The sequence below is a fragment of the Perognathus longimembris genome, chromosome 3 (assembly GCF_023159225.1).
Source record: "Perognathus longimembris pacificus isolate PPM17 chromosome 3, ASM2315922v1, whole genome shotgun sequence".
Classification (NCBI taxonomy): Eukaryota; Metazoa; Chordata; class Mammalia; order Rodentia; family Heteromyidae; genus Perognathus; species Perognathus longimembris.
In genome coordinates, this window is record NC_063163.1 from 59,541,859 (window position 1) to 59,569,197 (window position 27,339).

At 39.8% G+C, this 27,339-nt stretch overlaps 1 protein-coding gene across 1 annotated transcript in view; it reads right to left on the bottom strand.

The window, feature by feature from the left end:
• Positions 1 to 633: 633 nt before the first annotated feature.
• Positions 634 to 27,339, bottom strand: part of LOC125347617 (phosphatidylinositol 3,4,5-trisphosphate 3-phosphatase TPTE2-like) — an 85,108-nt gene continuing 58,402 nt past the window's right edge. Inside the window, exons 15-25 of the mRNA XM_048340611.1 lie at positions 26,343 to 26,407; positions 22,156 to 22,216; positions 21,208 to 21,289; positions 21,019 to 21,107; positions 17,848 to 17,909; positions 12,995 to 13,075; positions 10,462 to 10,567; positions 7,953 to 8,041; positions 5,175 to 5,267; positions 2,243 to 2,313; positions 634 to 742 (exon numbers count right to left, since the gene is read on the bottom strand). Of these exons, the coding sequence (XP_048196568.1) occupies positions 634 to 742; positions 2,243 to 2,313; positions 5,175 to 5,267; positions 7,953 to 8,041; positions 10,462 to 10,567; positions 12,995 to 13,075; positions 17,848 to 17,909; positions 21,019 to 21,107; positions 21,208 to 21,289; positions 22,156 to 22,216; positions 26,343 to 26,407 (908 nt within the window). The remainder of the gene's footprint in view (positions 743 to 2,242; positions 2,314 to 5,174; positions 5,268 to 7,952; positions 8,042 to 10,461; positions 10,568 to 12,994; positions 13,076 to 17,847; positions 17,910 to 21,018; positions 21,108 to 21,207; positions 21,290 to 22,155; positions 22,217 to 26,342; positions 26,408 to 27,339) is intronic.

Consider the following 27,339-nt stretch of genomic DNA (forward strand, 5'->3'; position numbering starts at 1 on the left):
ATATTCGTGCCTACTGGTGTATGTGAACTAGTAGATTGTGAATCAAGCAATTCTTTTTCCTGATATATCAGAAATGGCAAATGTAAGGCAGAGCAAAGAAAAACAGAGGTGTAAAATCATAGGATCACAAGGGTATCGATAAGATCACAAATTTTAGATAGCTTTCAGCAATTTCAAAGTTCTTCCAGTTGTTCTCCACTGTCCCTATATGCTATGTTCCCCAATCATGTCAATGCAAGAGGTGGACTGTGCAGCTCATGACTCCAAGAAGAACACCAAGGAAGGGGTGCACCACTGAGTCACGCCTACAACCCTCGCTAGACAGGAGACTGAGATTTGGAGGATGGTGGTTCAATGCCAACCTGGGAAGAAAAATACTTCACACTGTTTTTCCAATTAACCAGCAAAATGCTGGAAGTAGAATCATGGTACAAGTGGTAGAGCACCAGCTGAAAGTAAGGCCCAGAGTTTCAGCCCTAGGGCTAGCATGCACGTGCACATGCAGGTAGTGTGTATGCTCACACACATAGACAGATACACACACCAAAGAGAATTTACTATGAACAACATATAATTTATTTAATAAATATAGAAAAAATGTAAATTAGCAGGGGAATAAATCTTGGGTGCTTCTTATACAAATACTTCTTCGAAATATAATTCGACAGCAAAGTTCTCATCATAAATGCTCCACGTTTTTGGTTTATGGGGATTGTCTAATTCGTTCCGAGTTAAATAAAGTCTAAGGAATTGAAGAAAAAGCATTAACTTTTATTTTATGGCTTACAGAAAAGTCATTCCCTAGAGCATCCTTGTTTAGAAAGAGCCTTGCTGGATGCATATCAGTCACAACATGCCTCTTAACGAATTAGTGACACCCAGTTTGAGCAAACTATTTAAGTGTGTATAATTGACAAAATGACCAAGGAATACATTAATTAAAATAATTACATCCTGTTTTGCTTCTCTCTTTTGTGTGGTTAGTGGGGTTTCACCTCAAGACTTTTTGGTGTGACTTGGCTTTTCTGCTCAAGCTGGCCCTCTGTCACTTGAGCCCCAGTTCCATTTCACTGGCTAACTAGAGGTAAGGTTCTCATAGAGTTTTCTGCCCAGGCTAGCTTCAAACTGTGATCCTCAGATCTCAGTCTCTTGTACAGCTAGGATTATAGGCCATTGAGCCACCAGTGCCTGGCTATATCTCCCTTCAGTGATGAAGTTGGTATTTTTGTCTAAGTAACAACCTCATCACTCTAAAACCATTTTACAAAAGGAAGGTATAAAATGATATTGATTCCTCCTGGAATGTCTACAAAAAGGAGGATCAAATGTTCTTATAATCTCTACTGGAATCATGATGGTTGAAAGATCGAAGCTATTCTTTAGCAAGAACCAGATTGACAAATAGCAACAAGTATAGGCCCTATATGTTTGCTAAGGACTTTCCTCATGAGACACTTTGTAAATATCTAGCGAAATGGGTAAAACTTTTCCTTTAAGTGCAGAGTTTACTCTTTCCAAAATCAAATTGTTTGTGAATTGCACATCTGTAGAACTGAGGCTTTCTTGGTGCTGTCTTGGTAGACCTAATGTACTATTAGGCCCAGTTCAGATGTGAGGAGAAGACTTGCACTGGATGTAACAAATACTAACATTCACATGTAGGTGGATGACACAGTGACATTGACTTCAACTCTGATCTGAAGGATCTTGAAAGCATTTTTCTTTTTTACCACCATGGGACAAATACTCCTGAAAAACTTGTAGGTTCAGGAATGAGTTTCTAGAGAAGGTAATAGGTTCTTAACAACAACAAATCAAGTCAGTCATGAATTAAATGGAAGGCGATAAACTTAATGCTTTAGAGACTTATTAATACGTATCAAGTCTTACAACATGTTCCCTGGATGGAAATATGCCAATATCAGGCTGGAGTCAGCCAAAGCCTCTCAGACAAGTCAGACCAATCATGTCTCAGTAAACTGACACCCACTGAGGGCCTGCTGTATTCTAGGACCTGAACAGATGGTACACTTCCTTAGAGAAATGAATCAACACTGAGGTCTGAGTAACTGCATTTTCACTGACATGCTGTCCTGTGGTAGGGGCTTTGAAATGGTTGCTCAAGAAGTTCTTTACGCTTGTAGAAAATGAATTTAGGGTAGGGGCAAAAAGATTTGCCAATATATCTTACAAAGAGAGATGAGAATGAACCAGTTTCTCCTGTATTAGATTATATTCTTACCTGTTTTTCTCTATCAGAGAAACGTTGCACCAGAAATAGAAGGCACAATTGTCGTAATGGTTAGGAAGATTCTAAAAATACATGGATAAAGAAAAAGGTCATTTTCACAATAAAATGGTACCAGCAACTAATAATTACAAAGCAATTAAAGTTCCTTCCTTATTCCTTCATGTATATATCAATTGCAACATTCTATTATAGAGCACTCTGTGGCTTTAGAAGAAAACTCTTTCACTGAAAGTAGAGAGGGTCAAAATTAGTGCAGTGGAATAGAAAAACAATGTTCAGTTGTGTTTCATCAAAAGGCATTATCACCAGAATGAAAAAAGAAACCCCAGGATGGAGGGAAATATTTTCAAATCGTGGATCTGGTGAGGATCTTGTATCTACAACTCTCTCAATTCAAAACAAAAGTCAGATTAAGCAAAAGCAGAGCAAGCAAACTCCAAGGGTTTGAACAGACATTTCATTTCTTCAGACAATATATCCAGAAGGTGGCAAGCACAGGCAAAGATTGACTTCTACTGTCACACTCAGTAGGATCACCATGAAAATTAAGCAAAACCACAGACTGCTGGAGTCCCTCAGGCCTTGCTGACGCGAATGCCCAATGGCAAAGTCATGTTAGAAAAGGGTCAGGTGGATCCTCAGAAAACTAAACATAGAATTACCATTCAGCACCAATTCTACTTGAGGAATGTTTTCTCCATGATAAATATAGACAAGGATCTTTGGATCTGATTTACACAGTGCTAAATAACCAACTAAAGACATATGCCTATTCACACCCAAACATATTGTGGTGAATTCTTCATTGTTTCGGTTTCCTCTGCAATCATTTTGCATGTACATTAGGTTGGCATACCTACCAGAAGCAGGGCCCAGCCACCCACAACATTTCCAGGTGCTGTCACCTCTCAGATCCTCAGATAACTGTCTTATGCACCCATCTTCTGGTGACCACCTGTCTCTATGACAACAGATACTTGCCCTAGGGACCCCATTCTCCTGGGGACCTGTCATAGCAACTGCCTGTGTTCACAGTATGAACCATGGACCACAATGAACCCTCCTGTGGGAAACCTGCTAACATCAAACCCTGGCCCCCAAGAGATTATCTGCTCCTCAGTTCTCCTTGTGTCAGTGATTCCCCAGCACTGGTCAGCCATCTGTGGCTCCTGGATAGCTCCCCTCTTTCCACTGGCCCTGGGAAATGTGCTGTCCTCTCTTTTTTCTGTCATAAACTGCTGCTCTTACTTACTATGTTGTCTTGGGCAGCTTTGTTGGTGTCTTATCAGACCAACATACACAACCTGCTCTCTTTGCAGGGTTCTTCTAGAGTGATTACTTTGGTAGAAAGAAAGTAAAAAGACAAGAAATCAGAGAAAGAGCCATAGGTCATCTGCCAGTATGAACAGCTTTCCTGTGAGAACACATGGTCACTAGTGGGGGTAGCTTTAAGCTATTCTCCATCAGGGTAAACCATCATCCTGTGAAAGACACCTTGTGTACAGCATCCACCACCATCTCACCTGGAGCCCCATCAGAAGAAAGCTAATGTGATGGCCACTGTCCAGAGACAGCCCTTGAGACTGGGCTCAGAGAAATAGAACACACATCTCTTTCGACAACCAGCAGCTACTTAAAATAATTAACCATCAATATTGGTGATGGCTAGCTACTGAGGAGGCAGAGATCTAGCGGATCAAAGACAGCTTGGGCAGAAAATTCAGGTTGTGTTTCCAAAATTAACATCACAAAGCGGCTGGAAGCATGGCTCATATGGTAGAGATTATGCCAAGCAAGCTAACCTAGCAAAAGTGTGAGGTCCTGAGTTCAAACCTCAATATGGCCAGAAATAAAACAGAAAAAAAAATCTTCAATTTTCAGAACCATGCCTTCACGTCTTAACCCTCATTAATCACATAAATTAGCTATCATCAAGGACCCCTGAGGCAGGGAAGAATTCACAGTTTCTGTTTAAAGACCACTATATGAGCAAGAATTCAGAGCAGTTCTTTTCTCCAAGGAGACAACATTCGAATGGCGTGATTACCCAGGTGATTACTTGCCTCAACACATTTACCATCTCAATCCAGATGATAAAGGAGGGCATAGAGAATGAAGGTCAAGTTCCCTATTGAGAGTGGTGGTAGATGATTTCATAGAAATTCAATACAAACAGAATACCACTCAGACATGTCATTGTACATCTGATCAATACAAATTACACACTGTTATTGTAAGCCTACTGTTAATAGGTAGTTATGGCATGTATCAACTCACAGGAAAGCAAAATCTCCCTCACTTTGGGGAATGTATAAACACATTGATCACAGTGTTTTTAAAAGTCACAGACCATCACTGTTAACACTGCTATGCTGTGGAAATACCACCTGTTTCTTTTTTTTTTCTCAAATTTTTATTATCAAACTGATGTACAGAGAGGTTACAGTATCATACGTTGGGCAGTGGATACATTTCTTGTACTATTTGTTGCCTTGTCCCTCATGCCCCCCTCCCTCCCCCCTTTCCCTCCCCCCCAGGTGTTCAGTTCACTTACACCAAACTGTTTTGAAAGTATTGCTTTTGTACTCTGGTTTCTCTTCAGATCGTATAAATCTTTTGCCTTTTACCACCTGTTTCTTTTTAGCATCTTGGTTTTCAAACTTTTCTCATTTGAGAAGTAACAGAGATAAATTGCATACAATTCAGAACCAAGGTAAACATAAATACTTTACACGTGCGAAAGTAATTGTGATGGTTTTGTGTTTTCTTCCCCTTCCCTAGACATGGATTGCTATCTATCCCTTTTAGATATGAATTGCTATCTATCCCTTCTCTTGTTGGGAACTACAGCAAAGAAAATTCTGAACCCAAACCATTCAAAGGACCAGATAAGAATAATCATACAAGACTCTTGAGTACTTACTTTAGAAGTAAATTTCAGTTTAATATCATCACATAGGGCCGGACAGTTGGGTACAATAAATATTGCTCTATTTGTCTCAATATCATGTGAGACCTATGAATGAACACATGGAATTAGGAACTGTAATTGTAGCTGCTGATAAGTATTCATTTCACTCATCTAACCATCCTGAATACGTTATGTACTCTTCACAGCCCAGTCATTTTATATGGAAATTAGTAGTAATCTTCTGTTTTGAAGTTGTAAAACTATTGTTTACATGAGCTCTACTTGTTTCAGGGTTATATTAGGGTCACAGTTGAGGAGCAAAGTGTTCATTTTTCTACTGGAGCTTTGAACCTACATTACCGTTGAATGTGAATCATCTGATTTTTACCTTCTCTTTTAAGTTCAGTATAAAGAATTACATTGATGTTCAAAACACAATGCATACTGGACCTCATGTTCATGAAAAATCTTTGTTCCTAGTAGGAGGGACCAGTGAGCCATTCCAGTGACTGGAATGACCGCAAACAGTTCAAACTTGGGGGATTAACAACTTTGAAATCACTCAAAGTCTTTCTTGGATATTCATACACCATTAGATAATACTGAGAAAGGCCGTATATACTAGACCTCAGGAAAATTACTCCCCAAAAGATTCTCACAGTTTTTTCAATTTTCCTGGAAGTTTTACACATATGGAAGAATAGTAAGGTAATATATACTTTTCAAGCTCTATGAAGAAGACTGCAATTATGTATGATGTGGGCGTGGTAGATAGCAGAAAAGTAGAATAAGAAAGTTTCTTCTAGAAGTAGAACTTGAGTTGCTCATTGGAGGATTTGGATAAATGAGGAAGAGTACAGGTCTGATAGAAGAGACCAGCACAAACATGAATAGAAATTAGAATTTTATTCCAAGAACCAGAGGGATGACCCATTCTACTCTATTGGGAGTCTGTAGGTCCAGCTATTGATGGAAATAGCTTGGCTCTGCTATGTCTTGAGAATTTAAAAACAGGAAAATAAGAATGAAAAGTTACTAAGAATTGAGGGGGACATGTCATGTGACAGAGTGTCTTGATAATTATCACATGTAACACACAGAGTAACTTCAAATGTACTCCCTAAATCTCACAACACTTGAGCTCTGGTCTGAATTTATAGATAACAATCTCAGCTGAAGATGCTTTGAACATGGCCAACTGTGCTTTCTGCTTACACCGAGAGTAGTATTTTATGATACATTCTGCAAAAGTCCATGGGTTGCTTTTTATCAGATGAAAGACAAAGAAAGAAGACTATTGTATAAACCTCAAAATGAGCAAGTAAAGCCTTGGACTAAGCAACAGCAGTGGAAATATGAAAAAGAGAGAAGAGAGATTTCCATGGCAATCTCAGTAAGAGCTGTGAGTTAGGGACCAAGGCAAAGAATCAATCAACAACAGTTCCAAATTTTAAAGCCTCAAGCTAGAGAATATTGCTTGCATTGAACAAGCATAGGGAAAGCTTACTTGACAAATCAGGATTAACAGAATATGTTTACATGGTTGGTCTGGAAAATGCCCACGTGGTTGCTCTGTCATCTTTCACACATTGGGGGCTCCCCAATATCTGCTAAGTTATTGGAAAAAAACAACACATGCTACATTATGGAAGGACAGCTAGTGAACATAGCCAAACATACAGTATTCCCATAGATAACAACAGGAAAAAAACCAAGGATGGGGTTTGGGAGAATGCTTCTTAAGTGAAGCCAAACACAAATAAATAACATTTTTACAAAGTACTTATAGAGACAAACACTGGTGGCTCAGGCCTGTAATGCCAGCTACTCAGGAGGATGGCATCTGAGGATCAGGATTCAAAGCCAGCCTAGGCAAGAAAGTCTATAAGGCTTATTTCCAATTAAGCACTAGAAAGTGAGATATTGAACAGTGGCTTAAGTGGGAGAGCAGTAGCCTTGAGCACCAAAGCCCAGGGACAGCATTGATGCACTGAGTTCAATCTCCTGGAATAGCTCATACACACACACACACACACACACACACACACACACACACACACACACACACGGACGCACGTGTGCACACGTGCCCGTGTCTCTGTGTGTGTAGAGAACTTATAACAAGAACCTAGGAATCATTCTAAAAGCTTACTTTGGGGTAAAAAAGGGAGCGTGCTAATTTCTCCCAGAAAAGGTCTACAGTCTTGAGCATTTCTTCCACATTTCAGTTAAACAATGTTGCCCCTTATTTCTGTGGGTAATGAGGTATCACCTCAGTCCATATGCTCTCCCTCTATGTCTCAAGTTGAAATCCTAAGAACATCTGAATTACAGTTCCTGGTGATACTGCAGAGTACAAAATTCCTGCATTATACATTGGAGCTACAACTTCCACTGTCACAAGTGCCAAAGCGATCTTCAAGAACACTAAATTTGAGAGTCAAAGATTTCGATGATCAAAATGATCACAAGGAAGGTAATGTGGCCAATACAAACCAGATGTAGGTATTTAAAACCTTGATTTATTCTTGGGGACATTAGCATTTGTGGGCAAGTGAAGACAAAGGAAGCATAACTAAACTGAAGCATAGTCTGAGTAATGTCTTGCAAGACCTTTTTGGAACAGGGCTCTCCTTTACATCTGACGTAAGCAACATCAAGCTGGATGGTGACCAGAAGGCAACGTGCGTCTCTTTGTCGGGAGTAATGGTTTGGGGAGGTCACCATGCTCACTTGACTGTGAGCTTTGAAACAAATACTAGAATTCTCAGTTGATGTGCTTTTGCTCACCTCGCAGGTTTGGCCAGTGCAAGTAAACACAGTCTTGTGCTGCATTATGATATCAATGGTTAGGTCCTTGCCATTTCCTTCTCCTACTCCTGAATCAAAGCAAAAATCAAGAAATAGGCTTTTAGAGTACAGTGCAAAATGTCTTGTCATTAATACGATGAAATAAAAAGGGAAAATGATGGCTAACTAAATTGTGGCAATACTCCATCATTTTCCATCCTAAAGCAGTTTATATTAGGGAGAAAGAGAAAAAACATACATGTTTTATCTTAAGCTACAGAAAGATAAATTCTGACTGCATCATCATTCCAGAATACCGAAAAACACAATAGGGTCTTCGAAAGATTCTTGCTAATGAGATGCATCCTTTAGACTTCTATGCTAATAGTCTAAATTCCACTTGCTATACTTTAAGTCCAATTTCTAAATCAATCTCAAGGAAAATATAGAACAGGCATTCCTAAACATCCTATGGGTATATATTTCAGAGAAATGGTCTTATGCCCCATTCCTTCTTTGTTAGCTTATATTTTCATTATCTTATGCTACGTGGTTATACAAAGGGGTTTCATTAACAAATCAGTTTATAAATACAGAGCATCTTGATGGATACCAACCCTCTCCTCATTCTCTCCAATCCCTCCCAACTCACCGTCCTCTCCATTTTCCTAGTTTCATAGGACATGCATTAAATATCATGATAGCAACACCACTCCGGTCCTCTTTATCTACCCCCTACTTTTTTCAAGTACCCACGCTGTTCAAGCACCAGTATCCTGCAATCATTTCATAGCACACATGAGCTTTGAGCTCATTTTCTAAGGAATGATACTATTTGAATTCTTTCATGCAAATAGCATACTTCCCTTAATCTGTTGGCGTGCATTTTTATACAACCTCATAGGTGTTCACATGTCTATTTATGAATTAGAGATAAAACATTCCTACTTTGTCTCTCTGTACAGATTTACTTCCCTTAAGTAGGCCTTGAGCTTAGGGCCTTATGTTTTCTCTTGGCTTCTTCACTCAAAGCTGAAGCTCTACCATTTCTACCTCCAATTCTGACCGTTGTGTGTTTAGTTGGGAGTCTTTTCTATCTCGTTTGGCTTCAAATCACAATCCTCAGATCTCAGCCTCCTAAGTAGCTAGGATAACCATCTTAATCCAACAGAGTGCAACCTACCACCTTTGCCTCAGTTCAAATGACCCCACTTCCTATAGCACTTTCTCCAAGACCTGGTTTCAGAGCTCACAATTAGCTTTTCCCTTTCAACCCTTTTTCACCTTCCCAAGAGTCACATTAACCATGCTTGATTGCTCTTCTTATATTGTCTTGTTGTGGTTTCTATTAATTTCAATTATCTACCATTATGCAAATAAGTTTGTAAGGAACCCTGGTTTCTTATTGCAAGACAAGTACATTGGTTTAAGCCCATAATTGTCCCCACATTTAAACAATTTAAATCACATAAATGTACTTCATCCTGTAAAACTAAGAAGGAAAAGGGAAGTGAAAATTCTCTGCTTCACCCAGCGTTTCATGTCCTTATGTGTTTATGTCTTTTATCCCAAATGAATAACCTCTCTCACTGTTTATCTAGGCCTGGGTAATGTGAGGCTCTCAAAAATGACTAGAGCAGCTAGGTATCAGTAGCTCAAGCCTGTAGCCCTAGGTGTTTGAAAGGCTGAGATTGAGACCCCGAGAGAGGATCACAGTGGGAGCTAGCCCATGTGGACACGGTGATATGTGCCTGTCATTGCAGCAACAATATGAAGCTTACAATAGGCAACCTTATTTCTTTGGAAGTAGGCAGCAACTTGGCAATACCTAAAGGACTCTGGTAGAATACCACTTTTTCCCAACCTTTTCTATCTTCATGGAAGTTCAGGTATGTGGGGGACGGGGTGGAGTGGGGAACCAAGTGCTGCTCTTTTAGGAGGCTTTTCTGAAGTCCCAATTTCTGTGCTCCAAAATGGTATCCAATGTCTGTACCGGTACCACTGTTTGAAGTCAGAGCCTTGAGCTTGCTCAGCTTGCCTAGCTGACACTCTATCACTCGAGTCATGCCTCCAACTCTACTTTCTTTGGTTGGAAATGGAGACTCAGAGTGTTCTGCCTTGGCTCATTTCAAATTGTGATCCACCAGATGTCAGCCTTCTGAGTAACCAGTCCTATAGGCAAGATTGTAAGGAACACCTGGTTTGCAGTTAGCATTTAAAATCTAGGCACATATTTCTTTTCTACTAACAACCCATGCTGAATGCTAGCATATGACCTGGGCTTATGTGGCAACAAATAGAGTAAGGGCATTGGGATGGAGCCCTCCCCTCGAGTGGAAATGAAAAAAGGAAGAAGAGAGGCATCTAAGATAGCTGACATGGACACTCTAGATGTTGGGGAAACTTAGCTGTGAATTGGGATACTCTATGTACATAACCATGAGCTAAACCCACTCACTAGTGCAAACACTCATCCTCTCATCCCGTCCTTGAATTCTCAAGTACTTACCTTTAATGGAGTACAGGACAATTTTTGTAATTGTTAGTGTTTTTTTCACAGGTAGTTCCCAGTTCCACATAGTTTTAATAGTTTCAAAATATCCAACGTATCGGCTCTGTAAAGCAACAGAAGCCTCATTTTAGTGGGAATGCAAGGTTTAAAATGAGTATCCTAATCTCTCCTTTTCAGTTTGTTAAGAACAGTAAGAAATGAAGAAAACATTTATAGTGTGCCATTACATAATCGACAGTCTTAGGTCTTTGCCTCCTCATGACTAAATTACCTACCATGGGAAAAAGCACTGGCCTCAGACCTGCAGGGAGTAACATGGGAGGAGGAAGTCCTTGCTTAAAGGCTTACTTATGACCACGAGAACCATAAGGTGCTAAAGAAGCTATGGCAGAAGCTGATGTCATGAGTCTGACAAAGGAGTGTGGTTTGGTGGATAGTTGCTCATCAATGGGAAATGAGACCTCCACATCACAGTAGGAGATGGTTATACGTCACTTTTAAGGGTCCCTAAGAGATAAGAGTTCCTTCATCTTCCCTTTTCTCAAGTAGATTTTCTTAGTCTCAAAGGGGTTTTCTTTGGAATTCTCTTGGTGGAACTGAGGAGTTTGGGTAATGAACCAACTGGGAAGAGCTGATCAAGAGAACTGCCACATCTCCATTTAGGAAAAAGCAGTCTTGCTGGTTGCTAGTGGCTCATTGCTCATGTCTGTAATTGTAGCTATCTGGGAGGCTGAGGTTGAAAGGACTGAAGACTAAAGCCAGCCAGGGACACAAAGTTTGGGAGAATCCATCTCCAAATAGTTAGCAAAAAGTCAGGCTAGAGATGTGTCTCAACTGATGGGATGCCAGTTATGAATATGTAAAGCATACTGAGTACCAGGTCCCTGAGTTCAAGTCCCAGTACTGACAAAATATGAACGGTCAGTTGTGAGCAAGACTTCTGAAAATTCCTGACTTTCCGGTGCATGTAGTGGGGCAAGGAGAATGCCACAATGAAGGGCAGAATGTGGCAGTGTCTAATCAGGACCTCCCAACAGAGGGGACTCGGTGCTGCAGCCTTGTCAACACACCTCTCTCACCTGCCTTGCTTTCCCAGTGAATCAGAAGAGCTGTAACCCATGATATGTCAGGTCTGGACTGAAGTCAGGGGAACTGCATGAGTGCAGAAGCGAGGAAGGGGAGATGTAGATTCTCCACTGCTATGCACCAGGGCTCTCAAGTTGATTCTGCTCTCACACTTCCTTCCCCTGATGCAGCTTAAAGCAGCAGAAGCTTCTATACAAATTAATACTGACACATAGCAACCACTCATCCAACTAAGGAAGATACTATGCCAAGTAGCAAAGTACTTTGGGATGCAAAGGGTGGCAAGATAGTCAAGACACGGGCCTTGCCTTCAAAGGGGATAAATAGATTACACTCAAAATAGCTACAGAAAAAATGGCATAGTCCTTAACAAATTCTCATGGGGCTGCAAGACCTGAAATGGCAGGTTGAGATGATGATTGAAGAATATACTATATGATTCATCTTTGGCTGTTAGGATCTGGACATGAACTACACTCTTCAAAGTACCAGTGCTTAGAGGTGGGGTGTTGGGAAGTAGTTGTATCATTTGACTTAAGTTGTATGCATTAGACTTAAGCAATAAAATAATCCATTGAGGGCTTCATAAATTTATAGCATTAGTAGACGGGGGAAAAATGTTAAGAGGTGCGGCCTTATTGAAGAAAGGAAGTCACTGGAAGCATGTGTGTTGGAATTGTCCCCTCTTGCTACTCAGCTTCCAGGCCACCTTGAGGTGAGAAGTTCTGCTCTTCAACGCCCTCCCTGACATGATTTTTCAGTCTCATCTCAGGGCCAAAGCAATGGGATCAAGTGGCCATGAAGTAAAACCTGAAACTGTGAGCCCAAATAAATCTTTCCCCACTTGAGTTTCTTTGGTCAGGTATTTGTCACAGTGACTAATAGTCTCACCCAATATATTTGAACATTTTCAGAGGAAAAATAAGATAATCGAAGATAGTTCACATGAATGTAATAAATATGGAATGAGAAATAGGAACAAGTATGATAGCGTCTGCTCGGATAGGATGTTACTCTATCCCACACAGAGGGGTCATCAAGAAATAACCCTGGTCATATTCTAGAGAGATTGCTCATTGTCTTAGCACAGGTTGGTGAAAGATCCAGTCCTTCTTTCCAGGGAAATCAAGGGCTAGTAGATTTGAGATAATCTTCAGGAGTTAGGAAAACCTCAGGCACTGCATCTTCCTTCTGAGGAGAATCAACTCCTGACGCTTTAAGGAATAACGAATGTGAAATGGAAACTAGGATGCTCTGGCATGAACCAAGACTAGGCAGCCCCTGAGGCTGCAGATTTGAGCCCCCAAAGGGATCAGGGAACTGTTACAAGTCACAAGTGCTCTGGCTTAATGGAATGTGGGAGAAGGGTTTCAAACATGACCAAATTAAATGTGCCACTAACCCCTCCCCACAAACGAATTCCTTGTGAAAAGAGAAAACTTACTTGAGAGGGAGTTTCTACTCCTTGAAATTTATCACAGAAACGTTTGTCTGTCCGTCGTTCTCCAAAATAAGTGAGGCTTTCCTACAGAAAAGGGGAGAAGACAACCACAATTCACCATCACATCAGCAGTCTTTGGACAGAGCTTGTTAAAACAACAAAATGAATAAAACCATGTCAAGGACTTTCCTAGCTCAAGAGTCATAAAGACATGGAGTTTCAGAGCTAGAGCAACATTAGAAACCATGTGGTCCAACTCTTCTTCCTACCTTCCATTTTACAAATGAGAAGACTGAAATCAAAAGAGAACACTGTGACCTGAGGCACAGCCAGTGAGAGGAGCACAGCCTGCAGCATAAGTCAGAAATTTTGCTTTTGGAGCTATGATCCACAGTAATAGACCACAGACACAGACACAGACACAGACACAGACACAGACACAGACATAGACCCCTCCCCTCCCCACCACACACACACCAAAGCAAGAAAAAGAAACCCAAAATATTTCATGGTTTCTATTCTGCTCTACTCCTTTCCAGTAAAAAAATGCTGGTCACAATCTAGTGAGTTGATTCTATAAATCACAAGTTATAATTTGGAAAGCACTGTCCTAGAACATTCAATTACTTTTCTCTTCTTCTTTACAGGCAGTAGGGCCCCAGGTACTGGTTTAACTCACCCAGCCTGAGGTCAGATAGTGTGTTGCCCATAGCCCCTGGGGACCATGGTAACCAGGGATACAACACCCATTTTCCAAGTCTGTGTGTCTCAAGTTAGGAAAACAGAAGGATAGGACTAGAGAGTGGGATATGATGAAAACCCATGTCTTCTCTTCTCTAGGCTGTAGGCCAAGAGGTGAACAGAGCTGTTGGGGGTACATCTTGCATGTGGTAACTTCCCAGGAAGAGCATGCCAGTAGGCCTGTACCCTGCTTTCTAAAGGTCACAGCATCCTGCCATGTCTCTGCAGACATTTACCAAGGCCACAGTTCCTTATTTATTGGCTATCAGAGATGAGAAAATAGAAGACTGACTGTGTTCTGAAGTCAGATCACTTTAGCAATTCAGATTCTAGTTAATCAAGAGCTTATTTTGAAAAACGAAGTAGTCACATTACTGGGGAGGCTACAGAAGCATCTGCTTACTGAGGGCTTTGTTTCTCTTTGTGTAGAGCAGCCTGCAGTCTACTCCTGGCTTATTTCCTGCCTTAAACTTGAGTGCTGTGATCATGGCATGCACGAGTATGCCCAGCCAAGGAGTTTCCCTTGCTTTGGCATAATTTGGCTTTACTCATTTTCCCTTCAAACTGCCCCTATGGGCTCCTGTCTTTATTGAAAATGATGACATCTACCTGATGCTAGTGTCTGCATATGTGGAAGGCTGAGAATTGGAGGATCGTGGTTTTACACATCTGTATCTTAGCTAGGACAGATAAGTACTTGGTACTTGAAGGGCATGGCCAGTCGCAAGTAACACCCAATCTCAAAAATAGCCAGTGTAGAAAAGGAATGGAGGCAAATAAAAAGGACATTGAGATTCCATCTCACCCAAGTAAGAATGTCCTTTATCAAGAAGACTAACAGTAACAAATGTTGGAGGGGATGTGGCCAAAAGGGAACCCTACATCATTGTTGGTGGGAATGTAAACTGGTTCAGCCACTCTGGAAAGTGGTATGGAGATTCCTCATAAGGCTAAATATAGAGCTTCCCTATGACCCAGCAGCCCCACTTTTGGGCATCTACCACAAACAAGAACACACTAAAGCCACCAGCACAACAATGTTCATCGCAGCTCAATTTGTCATAGCTACAATTCGGAACCAACCCAGGCGCCCCTCAGTAGACGAATGGATCAGGAAAATGTGGTACATATACACAATGGAATTTTATGCCTCTATCAGAAAGAATGACATTGCCCCATTTGTAAGGAAATGGAAGGACTTGGAAAACATTATACTAAGAGAAGTGAGCCAGACCCAAAGAAACATGGACTCTAAGGTCTCCCTCATAGGGAATAATTAGCACAGGTTTAGGCAAGTCACAGCAGAGGATCGCAACAGCCCAATAGCCCTTATGCACACATAAGATGATGCTAAGTGAAATGAACTCCATGTTATGGAAACGACTGTTATATCACTGTTGTAACTACTTTCAACATGTGATGTGAGACCGTAGCTTCTATTAGTGATGATCCTTCCTGTGGTTGTACCTGCACTATCTCTGTATCTTATCTGAGTACATTGGAAACCGTGTATACTGTAATTAGAACTAGGAAATAGAAAGGGAATACCAAAATCAAGAGACACAGGGTAAAAAAGACAAATGACTACAAAAGCAATATTTGCAAAACATTTGGTGTAAATGAACTGAACAACTCATGGGGGGGGGAAGGGAAAGGGAGAGTGGGAGGGGGAAAGAGGGAGGAGGTAACAAACAGTATAAGAAATGTATCCAATGCCTAACGTCTGAAAATGTAATGTCTCTGTACCTGTTTTACAATAAAAATTTAATGAAAAAAAAAGAAAATGGATGGAGGCAGAGCTTGTGAGAGAGCACCTGCTTAGCCAGCAGGAGGTCCTGAGTTCACATCATAATACTACATACACACAGAAGCTGATATTGGTGTTTGGGGTTGTTTTATTTTTAATACTGGGTTTTTTTTTTAACTCTGAGTCTCATGCTTGCTCAGCTACTGTGATTCTGCTAAACTATGCCCTTGACCCTGTTTTTGCTGGTTATTTTTAAGATCAGCTCTTGCTTACCACTCTGGCATGTACCTGAGCTGGGATCTGCCTACCACAGGTTTCTCCATCATCACTGGGAAGACAGGTGCTTGTTACCCTGTCAGACTCCACCCTCTGTGGAGTTGAAGTCTTGTGGACTTTTCTACCCAGGCTGGCCTGGATATGGGATCCTCTCAATCTCAGCTTCTCACCTAGGGTGAGAGGATGGGTACACGCCACTGCATCCAGCTCTGGGTTTAGAGGAAGTCTCAAGAGCTTTTCTGAGTGGGCTATTCTCCAACACAAACCACCTATTTTCACATTCTCAAGTAGCTAAGATTACAGGTGTGAATCACCAATGCCCAACTTTTCTTTCATTCTTTTTTATATTTTTATATTTTATATATATTTATATCTTTTCAAATTTTTATTATCAAACTGATGTACAGAGAGGTTACAGTTTCATACATTAGACATTGGATATATTTCTTTTTTTTAAGTTTTTATTATAAAACTGATGTATAGAGAGTTTACAGTTTCATACGTTAGGCATTGGATACTTTTCTTGTACTGTTTGTTACCTTGTCCCTCATAGCCCCCTTCCTCCTCCCCCTTTCCCTTTCCCCCCATGAGGTGTTCAGTTCACTTTCAACAAACAGTTTTGCAGGTATTGCTTTTGTAGTTGTTTGTCTTTTTTTACCGTGTATCTCTCAATTTTGTTATTCCCTTTCAATTTCCTACTACTAATACCAGTATACACGGTTTCCAATATACTCAGATAAGATTACAGAGATAGTGTAGGTACAACCACTGGAAGGTGATACAAGAACATCATCAATAATAGAAGCTACAGATGCAGATGGGACATTGAAGGCAGTTACAACTGTGATATAACAATCGTTTCCATAACATGGAGTTCATTTCACTTAGCATCATCTTATGCGTTCATAAGGGCTATTGGGCTGTTGTGATCCTCTGCTGTGACTTGCCTAAACCTGTGCTAATTATTCCCTATGAGGGAGACCATAGAGTCCATGTTTCTTTGGGTCTGGCTCACTTCTCTTAGTATAATGTTTTCCAAGTCCTTCCATTTCCTTACAAATGGGACAATGTCATTCTTTCTGATAGAGGCATAAAATTCCATTGTGTATATGTACCACATCTTCCTGATCCATTCGTCTACTGAGGGGCATCTGGGTTGGTTCCAGATTCTAGCTATGACAAATTGTGCTGCGATGAACATTGTTGTGCTGGTGGCATTACTGTGATTTTGTTTGTGGTCTTTTGGATAGATACCCAAAAGTGGGGCTGCTTGGTCATAGGAGAGTTCTATATTTAGCCTTCTGAGGAATCTCCATACTGCTTGCCAGAGTGGCTGAACCAGTTTACATTCCCACCAACAATGAAGTAGGGTTCCCTTTTGGCCACATCCCCTACCAATTGTTATTGTTAGTTTTCTTGATATATGACATTCTTACTGGGGTGAGATGGAATCTCAATGTTGTTTTGATTTTCATTTTGTTTATGGCCAGTGATGTAGAGCACATTTTCATATGTCTCTTGGCCATTCTCATTTTCTCATCAGAGAAGTCTCTTTGTACGTCTTTAGCCCACTTGAAGTTCAATATAAAGATGATGTGCAAAAGGGGTTACAGTTGCATAGGTCAGGTAATGAGTACATTCCTTTTTGGACAATATGGACTCTTATTTTCTAAGTATTGCATTATGCAGTCATAAAATTCAATGTATAGCCTCCAAAATTAAGTAAACTTAAGGAAGGAGTGGGTTTGGGAGGGCTGGAGAATGATGAAGGAGTGCCATTCCTCAAGATGCACCATATTGACAAATGTCTTTGTTGAATGGCATCTACCTACACATAGTAGAAATATACATAAAAATTCTGTTTATCTGAGTTATTCTAGATTTTGGCATGCCCTTCAATGTGTGCCTCACTGCTCTCACCATAGCCCTGGCCTAGAATAAGGATGCTTAGCCAGTTACTAACTGCGCATCAAACAGGCAGCACTAAGCCAGACTTTCACATAAGCACCACGAACAAAGGATTTTACCAGACATGTTTCAGAACCAGCAAGTTCAATACATATAAGACAGAGTATTGTAACATTTTTCCTACCTTTGCAGTTGAAAATGTGTCCATTGCGAGGAGACAGACACATATCATGGTCCCAGTACGCCCTAGAAAAGAGCAGCGATTAGTTCAAGAAATCTTTGTCCAGCATAACTATACACTCAGAAATACTCAAAAGTGTATATTTGGTTTTGGTTCTGTTTTCTCCTCAGTGTGCCTGACTCAAGGTTTTTAATTGAGAAATAGAAATGCCTGAACTTTAATTAATGTAACAAAAAGATAAAGTAGGAAATTGCATCGTAGTTCACATCTATAGTCCCAGCTAGTCAGGTATCAAGCTCAGGAGGATTGTGGTTCCAGGCCAGCTCATGCAAAGTCAGCATGACCCCTATTCTCAAGGCTGGCAGGATGGTTTATGTCCACAGCCCCTGTTATAGGTGATACAGAGCGGGGCAAATGGCTTAAATGGTAGAGTACTGGCCAAGTAGGTGTGAGGTGCTGAGTTCAAATGCAAGTGGGAACCCAGAACACCAACTAGCCACTTGTAGTCCCTACTTAATTGTATTACTTGAAGATATTGCAAACATTTTCCAAAATAAGAATGCAGACAGAAAATATAATGAATACTTGTGTACTTATTCCTCAGACTCTGTAATTCTCAGTATTTTGCCGTACTGTACTTGCTTAATTTCTCCCATGGCGTTCCTGTCTGCTTTTCTCTCTCCTCCTCTGCTCTCTCTTTCTCACTGCTTCTGTGTGTGTGTGTGTGTGTGTGTGTGTGTGTGTGTGTGTGAGAGAGAGAGAGAGATAGTGTTTTAAAGCACAGCTTAGAATTCCTTGGTGCTTCAAATCACTCATCCTCAAAGTCCCATAGGTTGCCTTCTAATTTATATTTTACTTCTGTCATATAAAATTTAGGTTTGAATAGAGCATTCTCTTTTCTCTTTCTATAATCTTCCCTAGAGCTTGACTAATTTTCTGTTATTTAATACCTACCATACCCATCCTTTTCCCTGAGAAGCACAACATTTTTCATCTATCTTTTAAACATTTTTAAATTCACTGAACATTGTCATCATGTTTAAAGAACGGCATTCTAACCAGCATTCTAACTTCCAAAGGGAAGTTAATGCCACTTAGCTCGAAGTAGATGAGACACAGAAGCTTCCTTAGAGATAGGAATACTGGCTATTGCTTCCCTCAGCTTCATTGACTGTAACATGTCAGTTCTGGAGCACAACTCTGGGTCTCTGAAAGAATGATCTTTTCCTATTTGAAGGAAACGTGTGAAAAGCTCTTTTACCACCTGTATGTATGCCCACATGGGGCCGATTCATGTGCCTGTGCCGTGAGTAAGTACAGCTGCAGGATCACTACTGTCCTCTCAGCCAGGTAAAGCAAGAAGCCATGAAGTATCCGTTCTATAGGCATTTGTCAAGCAGTCATCACTAAACCTCTCCTATCAGACTATCATGAGTCCTCTCATTTGGAGCTCTTTCTAGAAAATTCAGGCCTGTCATATAAAGATTATTGTATTATCAACAACCTGTCCTTTCCAGTTGGTCAGAGAATTCTACACTTTTCTTACTGGAAGCTTTCCCTCAATGTTTTATAGCAGTCTTCCATGAATTGAATGTAGCTCTGATAATATATAGCATCAGTCAACTTCATAGAATCGTCCTGAAAATCTCAACTTGGTCTTCGTGAAATTAAAATTCATTCAGTTCTGACTTATATAGTAGTTGATATAGTTTGGTATTACAATCACAAATAGAAATAGCAGACATGAGATAAAACCAGTTATCTACTGAATTTAGATTGCATAATCTTTAGAAGTCTGTGAGGAAAATATCTTGGCATTAGGAAGAAAAAACTGAAGTTCTATCCATTTAATAGACTGTGTGTGTGTGTGTGTGTGTGTGTGTGTGTGTGTGTGTGTTGTATGGCAGTAAAAGCAAAAATTAAACACATGACATTGCATGAGAGGAAAATGCTTCTGCACAGAAAAGTAGATAATCAGCTGAGCAAAGTCATGACCTATGGAATGGGAGCATATTCAAAAGATTTAAGGAACTCCACACAATAGCATGAAAATAAGCTTTTCTATAAAAGGACAAAAAGGCAGGTGTGGTGGACATCCCTGGCATCACAGCACTCAGGAAGCAGACGCAGGAAAATCACAAGTTTGAGTGTGGCCTGGTCTATACATAGGGAAATCCTGTCTCAAACAAAACAAAATGAAAGATCACAAAAGAGAAAGCCAGTCATGGCAGCTCAAACTGTAATCCTAGCTATTCAGATACTGGCAATGGGGACGATTGTCATTCAAAGCCAGGCAAAAAAGGTTGCAAGAATTCATCACTGGTAATGTGTCCACTATCCCATCTATGTGAAAGATGTAAAGGAGGAGGATCACAGACGAGGCCTGCCTGGAGGAAGCATGAAAAGTGAGCCCCTATATGAATCATAACTAAAAGAAAAAGAGACAAGGGGTGTGTGTGACTCCAGTAGTAGAGTGCCCTAGGAAGTGTGTGGCTCTGGACTCAACTATAGTAATGCCAACAAAACAAAACACCATCATCCAAGACTCTGAGGAATAAAAAAGGGGGCAGGGTAGGACAAAGGACTTAGAAAGACATTTCTGAAAAGGAAATATGCAAGTGGCCAACAGGTATATGAAACAATGCTCACTGTTACTGGTTAACAGGGAAGAGCAACTTAAAGCCCAAGAGAGAATGCATTTGTTAACGAGCTTTATTCAGCTATTCCATGATGTGCGTCTACAAATACGAAAATATTATATTGTACACCATACATAAGTGCAGTTTGTCAGTTAAAGAAAGAATAGTTCAAATAAAATAAAAGAGCTCTAATATCCTGAAATTAAACCCTCTTTATATTTGGCAGATATATACTGGAAAACCAAAATGGAAGACACTCAGATCATGGGTAATTAAGGGAAAACACACTCAACCTTCCTTAGCTCTTTTTCCTTCCTTCCCTTCATTGTTCTTTCCCTTTTTTCTTCCCTCACCTCTATTTTCCTTTAATCTTTCTTTGCTTCTTTCAGCCATAAAACCAGTATTAAAATGCTAGCAACTATTAACCTATAGGAATTCCTTATCTGATGAATAACAGGATGTGTCCTCTGCTAGGCCTCCAATATTTATTTTCAAATATCATAGGAAAAAGAAAACAGAAAGAAAGCATTACTACCTTTTCCTCCTTTACAGTGAATCGCGATGGTATTCTGGGGATCCTTGGATAACCAAGCAATGACTTCTTTTGAAAATGTTATCATCTCCCTGGTTTAATAAAGATTTTTAGGTAATTAAAAATCATCCCCCAAATTCAAGCCCAATGAATTTAGTGCTCTTCTGGCAATGAGTGTGGCATAGAACTTACTGAAGTGTTGGGACGTTGTGATCGTCTATGAGAATTCTATGCATCCGGTGATGGAAAAACCTGGGGTTATACGACCGTTCACCTGAAGAAAGAACAGATGTGTCAAAGCTCTATGCCTAATGACCTAAAATTAGGAATAAAGTTTAAATTTTCTATTAGCAATTTTTAAATCTATTTTAAAAGCTTTCTGTGAGGCTCCTGTTGTTTTAAAACAATTGTTAAGGTTAACAGCAAAAGTTCAGTAAGGGGGAGGCAGGCAGACCAGTGGACCAAAGTGGCCAGATAAAGTTGAGAACTTAAGGGGCAGATTCTCGGATAGTAAGTGGCTTTTTTCACATCAAGTAATCTAAATCAACTTGTTGTTTCATAGTCCTCATGTTGAACAGCTTCTAACAGACTACTCATTTGCTCATGCTACTTGTGTACCATGAAGCAGAGGTCAATGGCGCTCTCTAAACGGTCCCTGAAAACAGTCACTTCATGTATACACAGGATTTCATATAGAGGCAGGAGTAAACAAACTGCAGACAGACACAACTAGAACCCGGGGGTATACACTGTCTTCTACTTTTTGTTTTTGTCTTTTCTCATCATCTGCCTTGTTCTCATCAACACCCACTAACCGTGGGTCAGAGAACATACTTGCTGTATTGTCTTCAGTACAATCTAACATGAAAGACAGGAAGACCTGCCTAAGCCTAACAGCATGCACCGATGTTTCCTGAAACTTTCTCAAAATCTGCCTCTTTGGTCTCACTAGCCTGTGTCTCTCTTAGGGAATGTTCTGCTACCAAGCTAACTTTTCTTACCACACAGGACCAGCAGAAAATAGAGATTTCTGATCTAACCCCCACCACTCAGAAGTTACAATTAAATGGAACATAAAAGAGGTCATTTCCTTACATGTTTTCTATCTACAGTAGCAAAAATAATAAGTCATGTACATACTGCAAAGGTTGTAGACGAAATAGTGTTCTGGGTGTCTGGTGTCCAAGAAATGAACGACCTCCTAAAACAGATAAATACGATCATAAACTGGTTTGTTGGATGAAACTCCTTTATGTAACTACTTTAAAATCCTAGGCAAATATGCTGCGTACTCTTGGAAAGCCTTTTTGTCACAGCCTTAACCTTCTGGTTTTCTTAAATCTGCCAAATGCTTCTCTTGGCTCTTATAGCACCTACTGGCTTCCCCTTGTTTTTAAGGGCAAAGAAAGGAGAAGTTTTTACATGGCAGACATGCTTTCATGCCTTCTACATCTTAGCTATCAACAGCACTTCTACATCTTAGCCATCTTCAGATGAAATAGGAAGGTATTGAAGGTAGACATGTATGTTAAATGCATCCCACATCATTAGCTCTACAGGCCTGACAAGTGGTCTCTAGCTCTGGCTTGCTCTCTTCAAGATGACAAGAAGAAGACAGGTAACAAACAGTACAAGAAGTACCCAAGGCCTAACATATGAAACTGTAACTTATGTGTACATCATTTTGGCAATAAATAAGAAAAATAAATAAAGTACGTCACAAATAAGATGACAAGAAGATAAGAAGGCATTGCCTGTCTGAGGGGCATGCTGCCTGCCTCTTGTCACAAGGTGCTTATTATGATCCTGTTCTTCCTGGAGCCCTAGGTGACTGTAAAGTGGCTGCAAGAGAGAATGGCTAAGATCAAGAACACAGATGCAGAGTAGAGGGGCTGGGTACCCAGTTTTTAGTCCTCTCACAGGTTATTTCCCAGCAAAAGTAGCCTTTTCTTGACTTGGAGGCAAAGGTCCATTATCTACTTGCATGAAAGCAGTAGTGGCCATACTTGATGCTTCCTCATCGTGCTTGTTTCTCTAGTAACTGACTGGGAGCCACACATCTGCACTTTGACCCTCTGCCTTATATATTCAGTGTTGTTTCAAACACAGTTCCTGAAACCTTCCCTTTGCAGGATAATGAGGCACATATGACCTGCTTAGTCTCTTCAGGAGATAAGTAGGTTCAGGGATGAAACTTGCACTTTAGTCAACCTTGACTTCAAATTGTTTCCTAGAGATTGCTTAGCTATGAAATGACAAAGGCATTCCATAACCAGGGTATGCTGTTATCATTGAACATGGACCACTGCAGCAGCTCTGTGTCCTAGTTTCCAGTATGCCTGGGGAACTGAACAACTAGCTTAGATTTGACACTCCACTCTGGCAAAGATGAAAGACCAAATATTAATTCAGTCAGAGGATGGAAGCTTTGGGTGGGTCACGATTTATCAATGTTTATGAAGATACACTCTTTATCTTTGCATTCTTTGATTCCAAGGGGTGAAAGATGATTGATTCATCAGGATATTTGTCAATAGTCCAAGAAGTGAACTGCTGGATAACTGAGAGAAAGCAACAGTCTAGAGATCACTCCAGGAAGAGTGATGTCCTTGTTTTGAGTTGCATGTGAAATAAAGTTGGGCAAAATCATGAATTGAAAATGGACTCAATTTAGACAAATGGTATTTTCAGCTCAACCTCCTGAAAACACAGTAGTAGGGAGCAAAGAATGCTTTACCCAGAAACACAGGAAGTGAATTAAATATTGTTGAGCATGCTTCTTTGACAATCAGTGTTATGTTTCCTATGTACAGATCAACACACATCACAAAGTTTACCCTCAACATTTTCAAACTCATGAATTTAAACTCATGTGACATATAAGTTACCGGTCTAAAACTTTTAGCTGCCAAATTTACATCTCTTCCTTCAGAATTAGTTTTTTATGTTTGCAGGTTTTCCTCTCTGTCAAATGGATTTGCAGAATATAATGTGTTTGCTGATTCTTTGGAGCAGTATATAACTATATAATTTGTGTGCATAGATTTTCCATAGAGCAATAAATATTAATCTTATTTTTAAAAGAATAACCAGGGCACAAAACGATTGAGTCAGTCTGGCAGAATTCATGTTGCTGGTATAAAGTCAGTTACAAAGGAGGTATTAGATGTGATTCAACTATGAAAAACTCAACAAACATTCAAACTAATCTGTAGTGATTAAAAATCAAAAGAATAAGCACTTCCATTGAGTGTTTGGATAGTGACTAGAATGTGCCAAAAATGTTGAACAAATAGACAGAAATGTTGGTTACAGGCACATATACATAATTGCCTTAATATATACATGTAAGATGATTGCAATTTAGAATCTACCTCAATAAAAGTTTGTTTATATAAGCATACACAATCCTACATTACATAATGATGGTTTTTCAATTAAGTACATTTTGAATTCATATAATAACATGGTCAAACACTGGAATCCTTTCTTCTTTAATTCTGAAATACATAGTAAAATACTGTTGTCTGTAATCACCCTCCTGTGCAATAACTCAGGAGAAATTGGACTCATTTCACTGTAATATCTTACTCATTGATCAACCTTTCTGCCTTTGATTTTCCCAAGTTTTTCGTAACCACTAGTGGGTTCTTTTTTATCCTGGGTATATGATATTTTAATCAGATTAACCCCTTCTGTTACTGTCTCTTTCCTTACCTTCAATATTCTTCTATTACTTGAGATCAATACTTTCATATTCCACATTTTCCCTACTTGTGTTTTGGCTTATTTTACTTAACACATAACTTCTCCTTCTGTGTTGCTCACAAAACAAAATCTCGTTGTTTTTGTCAGTGAACAATACTCTATCATGTATATGTGCCACACTTCCTTTATCCATTCATCGTGAATGGACACTTTGGAGGTTGTTTTCAACCCTTGACTATTCACTCCTGAATAGTGCTGCTATTAAGGGGTGCATATGTCTCTGCCACATACTGATGTCTTTATTCCACATCAATCCCCAGTTGTGGTATTATTACTGGCTCATATGTTCATTTTATTCTGATTTTTATTGAAGAACCTCCACAATGGCTATGCTAATTGATATTCACACCAAAGCGTGCCAAGGGTTTCCTTTCTCAAAATCCTTGCTAGCTTATGCTAGGTCCTGTCTACCTGATAATTGCCATTCTTTTTGAACATTGCAGTTATCTCACTGTGGTTTGGACTTGCATTTTTCTCATGAGAAATGATCTTGCTCATTCCTATATCATGTCTTATATTTATGGGCTATCTATATGTCTTAGGTTGGGAAAGCCCCATTTAGGCCTAAGGCTGTTTTTTGGTAACTGGTGGACAGCTTACACAACAGTAGTCCTATAAGATGAGCCTGCTAAGTGGTTCTATAGCTGACTTTAAGTACATGCAATGATGTTCCCACAGTGAGTTATCACCCAACAGAGCATTTCCTGTTACTAAGTGACAATTGAATGTTTTTATGTATATGCACCCATACACAGATCTATGATTATTTTTTATTAAGGAAGATCAGTGTGAATTACACACACACACATACATACATACATACATACACACATACATACATACATGTGTACATACATATATAAATTCCTAAGTCAACATTTAATGTAATTTCATAGTAAATAGCTTCCTTGTGCTTAAAATTAATTTAGTCACCTACAGAACCTAACACAGGAATAGCCTCATTACAATTTTGAGGAATCTATCTGTAAGAACATACATTTTATTTGTACACTTCTTCCCTTCTCCCTGAAAGCCTACAAATGTGGCTACAATTCCTCTCATCGTGTGATGGAATCTGTTTTCTTCTCCTTGAATCCAGATGGTTTTGTAATTCATTTTGTCTAAGAGAACAAATTCAAGGCCACACAATGCTCATTTCAAGCCTTCATATTAGAGTAATTGCATTTGTTTGCTTGCTGTACCTGAGACCATTTCAACTCTCACCATAATCTAACTCCCTGGGAGAAGTGACATCATATTAGCTAGACCTCAGATGAGCAGCAGCTTCTCAGGATGCCTAGCTCAGCCCAGTGAAGTAGCCAATCCTGTACCTAATCATTTGAATCACCCCATTAAGCCCCATCCAAATTTACAAACCACAGTATCTTGAGCTAAATAAGTGCCTGCTTTTACAAATCCGTAGGTTTGGTAGTGGTTTGTATAAACAAAAGCAAGTTGGTACCATGCTGTTAGGCTTTTTTTCATCTGAAATAATCGGCTTTCAGAATATTGCCCTTCCTGGATCAGCACTTCATTACTTGTTTCATGAGTATGCTTACCTCTATAGGATTCCTATATACCGCATGTTTCCCAGAGGATGGAAATGACATGGCAATCAGGTGTTCTGGAGATCAAAGGAATTATTATTATACAAGTCTATAGGGGCTGGGTATGTGGCTTAGCAGTAGAGTCCTTACTTAGCATGTATGAAACCCTGGGTTTGATTCCTCAGCACCACATAAACAGAAAGAGCTGGAAGTGGCACTGTGGCTCAAGTGGTAGAGTGCTAGCCTCGAGCAAAAAGAAGCCACAGACACTACTCAGGCCCTGAGTCCAAGCTGGACTGGAAATATATAAATAAACAAAAAGTCTGTATAGATAGGAAGATTATAAAAATTCTTGTACATATATCCAGAGTCTTTTCCCAGAGAAAAAAATGTATTTGTAGCCCTCTAAGCTCAGCAGACCTGACCTGGTGACTAGTGACCTCATTCTCTAGGGGTTTGAAGACAAAGGTCTCTCTTGGATGCTTGAAATATTTACCAAAATGGAATAAATTCTAAATGAAATTCCAATGAAAAATCAGCCACCTGAAAAATCCATCTCACTTATTCTGTAGCCACCAAGTAACCATGGCTTGAAATGCCTGAGATTTTCTGTGCCCAGAGGTAAGCTATCAGTAGATTATACTAACACAGTACTTTGAAAGACGTTGAAAGAATATGGCAAGGAAAGAAGAAAAGACTAGGAAGGAAGGAAGGAAGGAAGGAAGGAAGAAAGAAAGAAAGAAAGAAAGAAAGAAAGAAAGAAAGAAAGAAAGAAAGAAAGAAAGAAAGAAAGAAAGAAAGAGAGGAAGGAAGGAAGAAGAAGAAGAAAGAAAGAAAGAAAGAAAGAAAGAAAGAAAGAAAGAAAGAAAGAAAGAAAGAAAGAAAGAAAGAAAGACAGAGAAGGGAGGAAGGAAGGAAGGAAGGAAAAGGAATGGAAGGAAAAGGAATGGAAGGAAAGAAGGACGGAGAGAGAGATATATAGAAAGAAAGAACAAAAGAGAAACAAAGA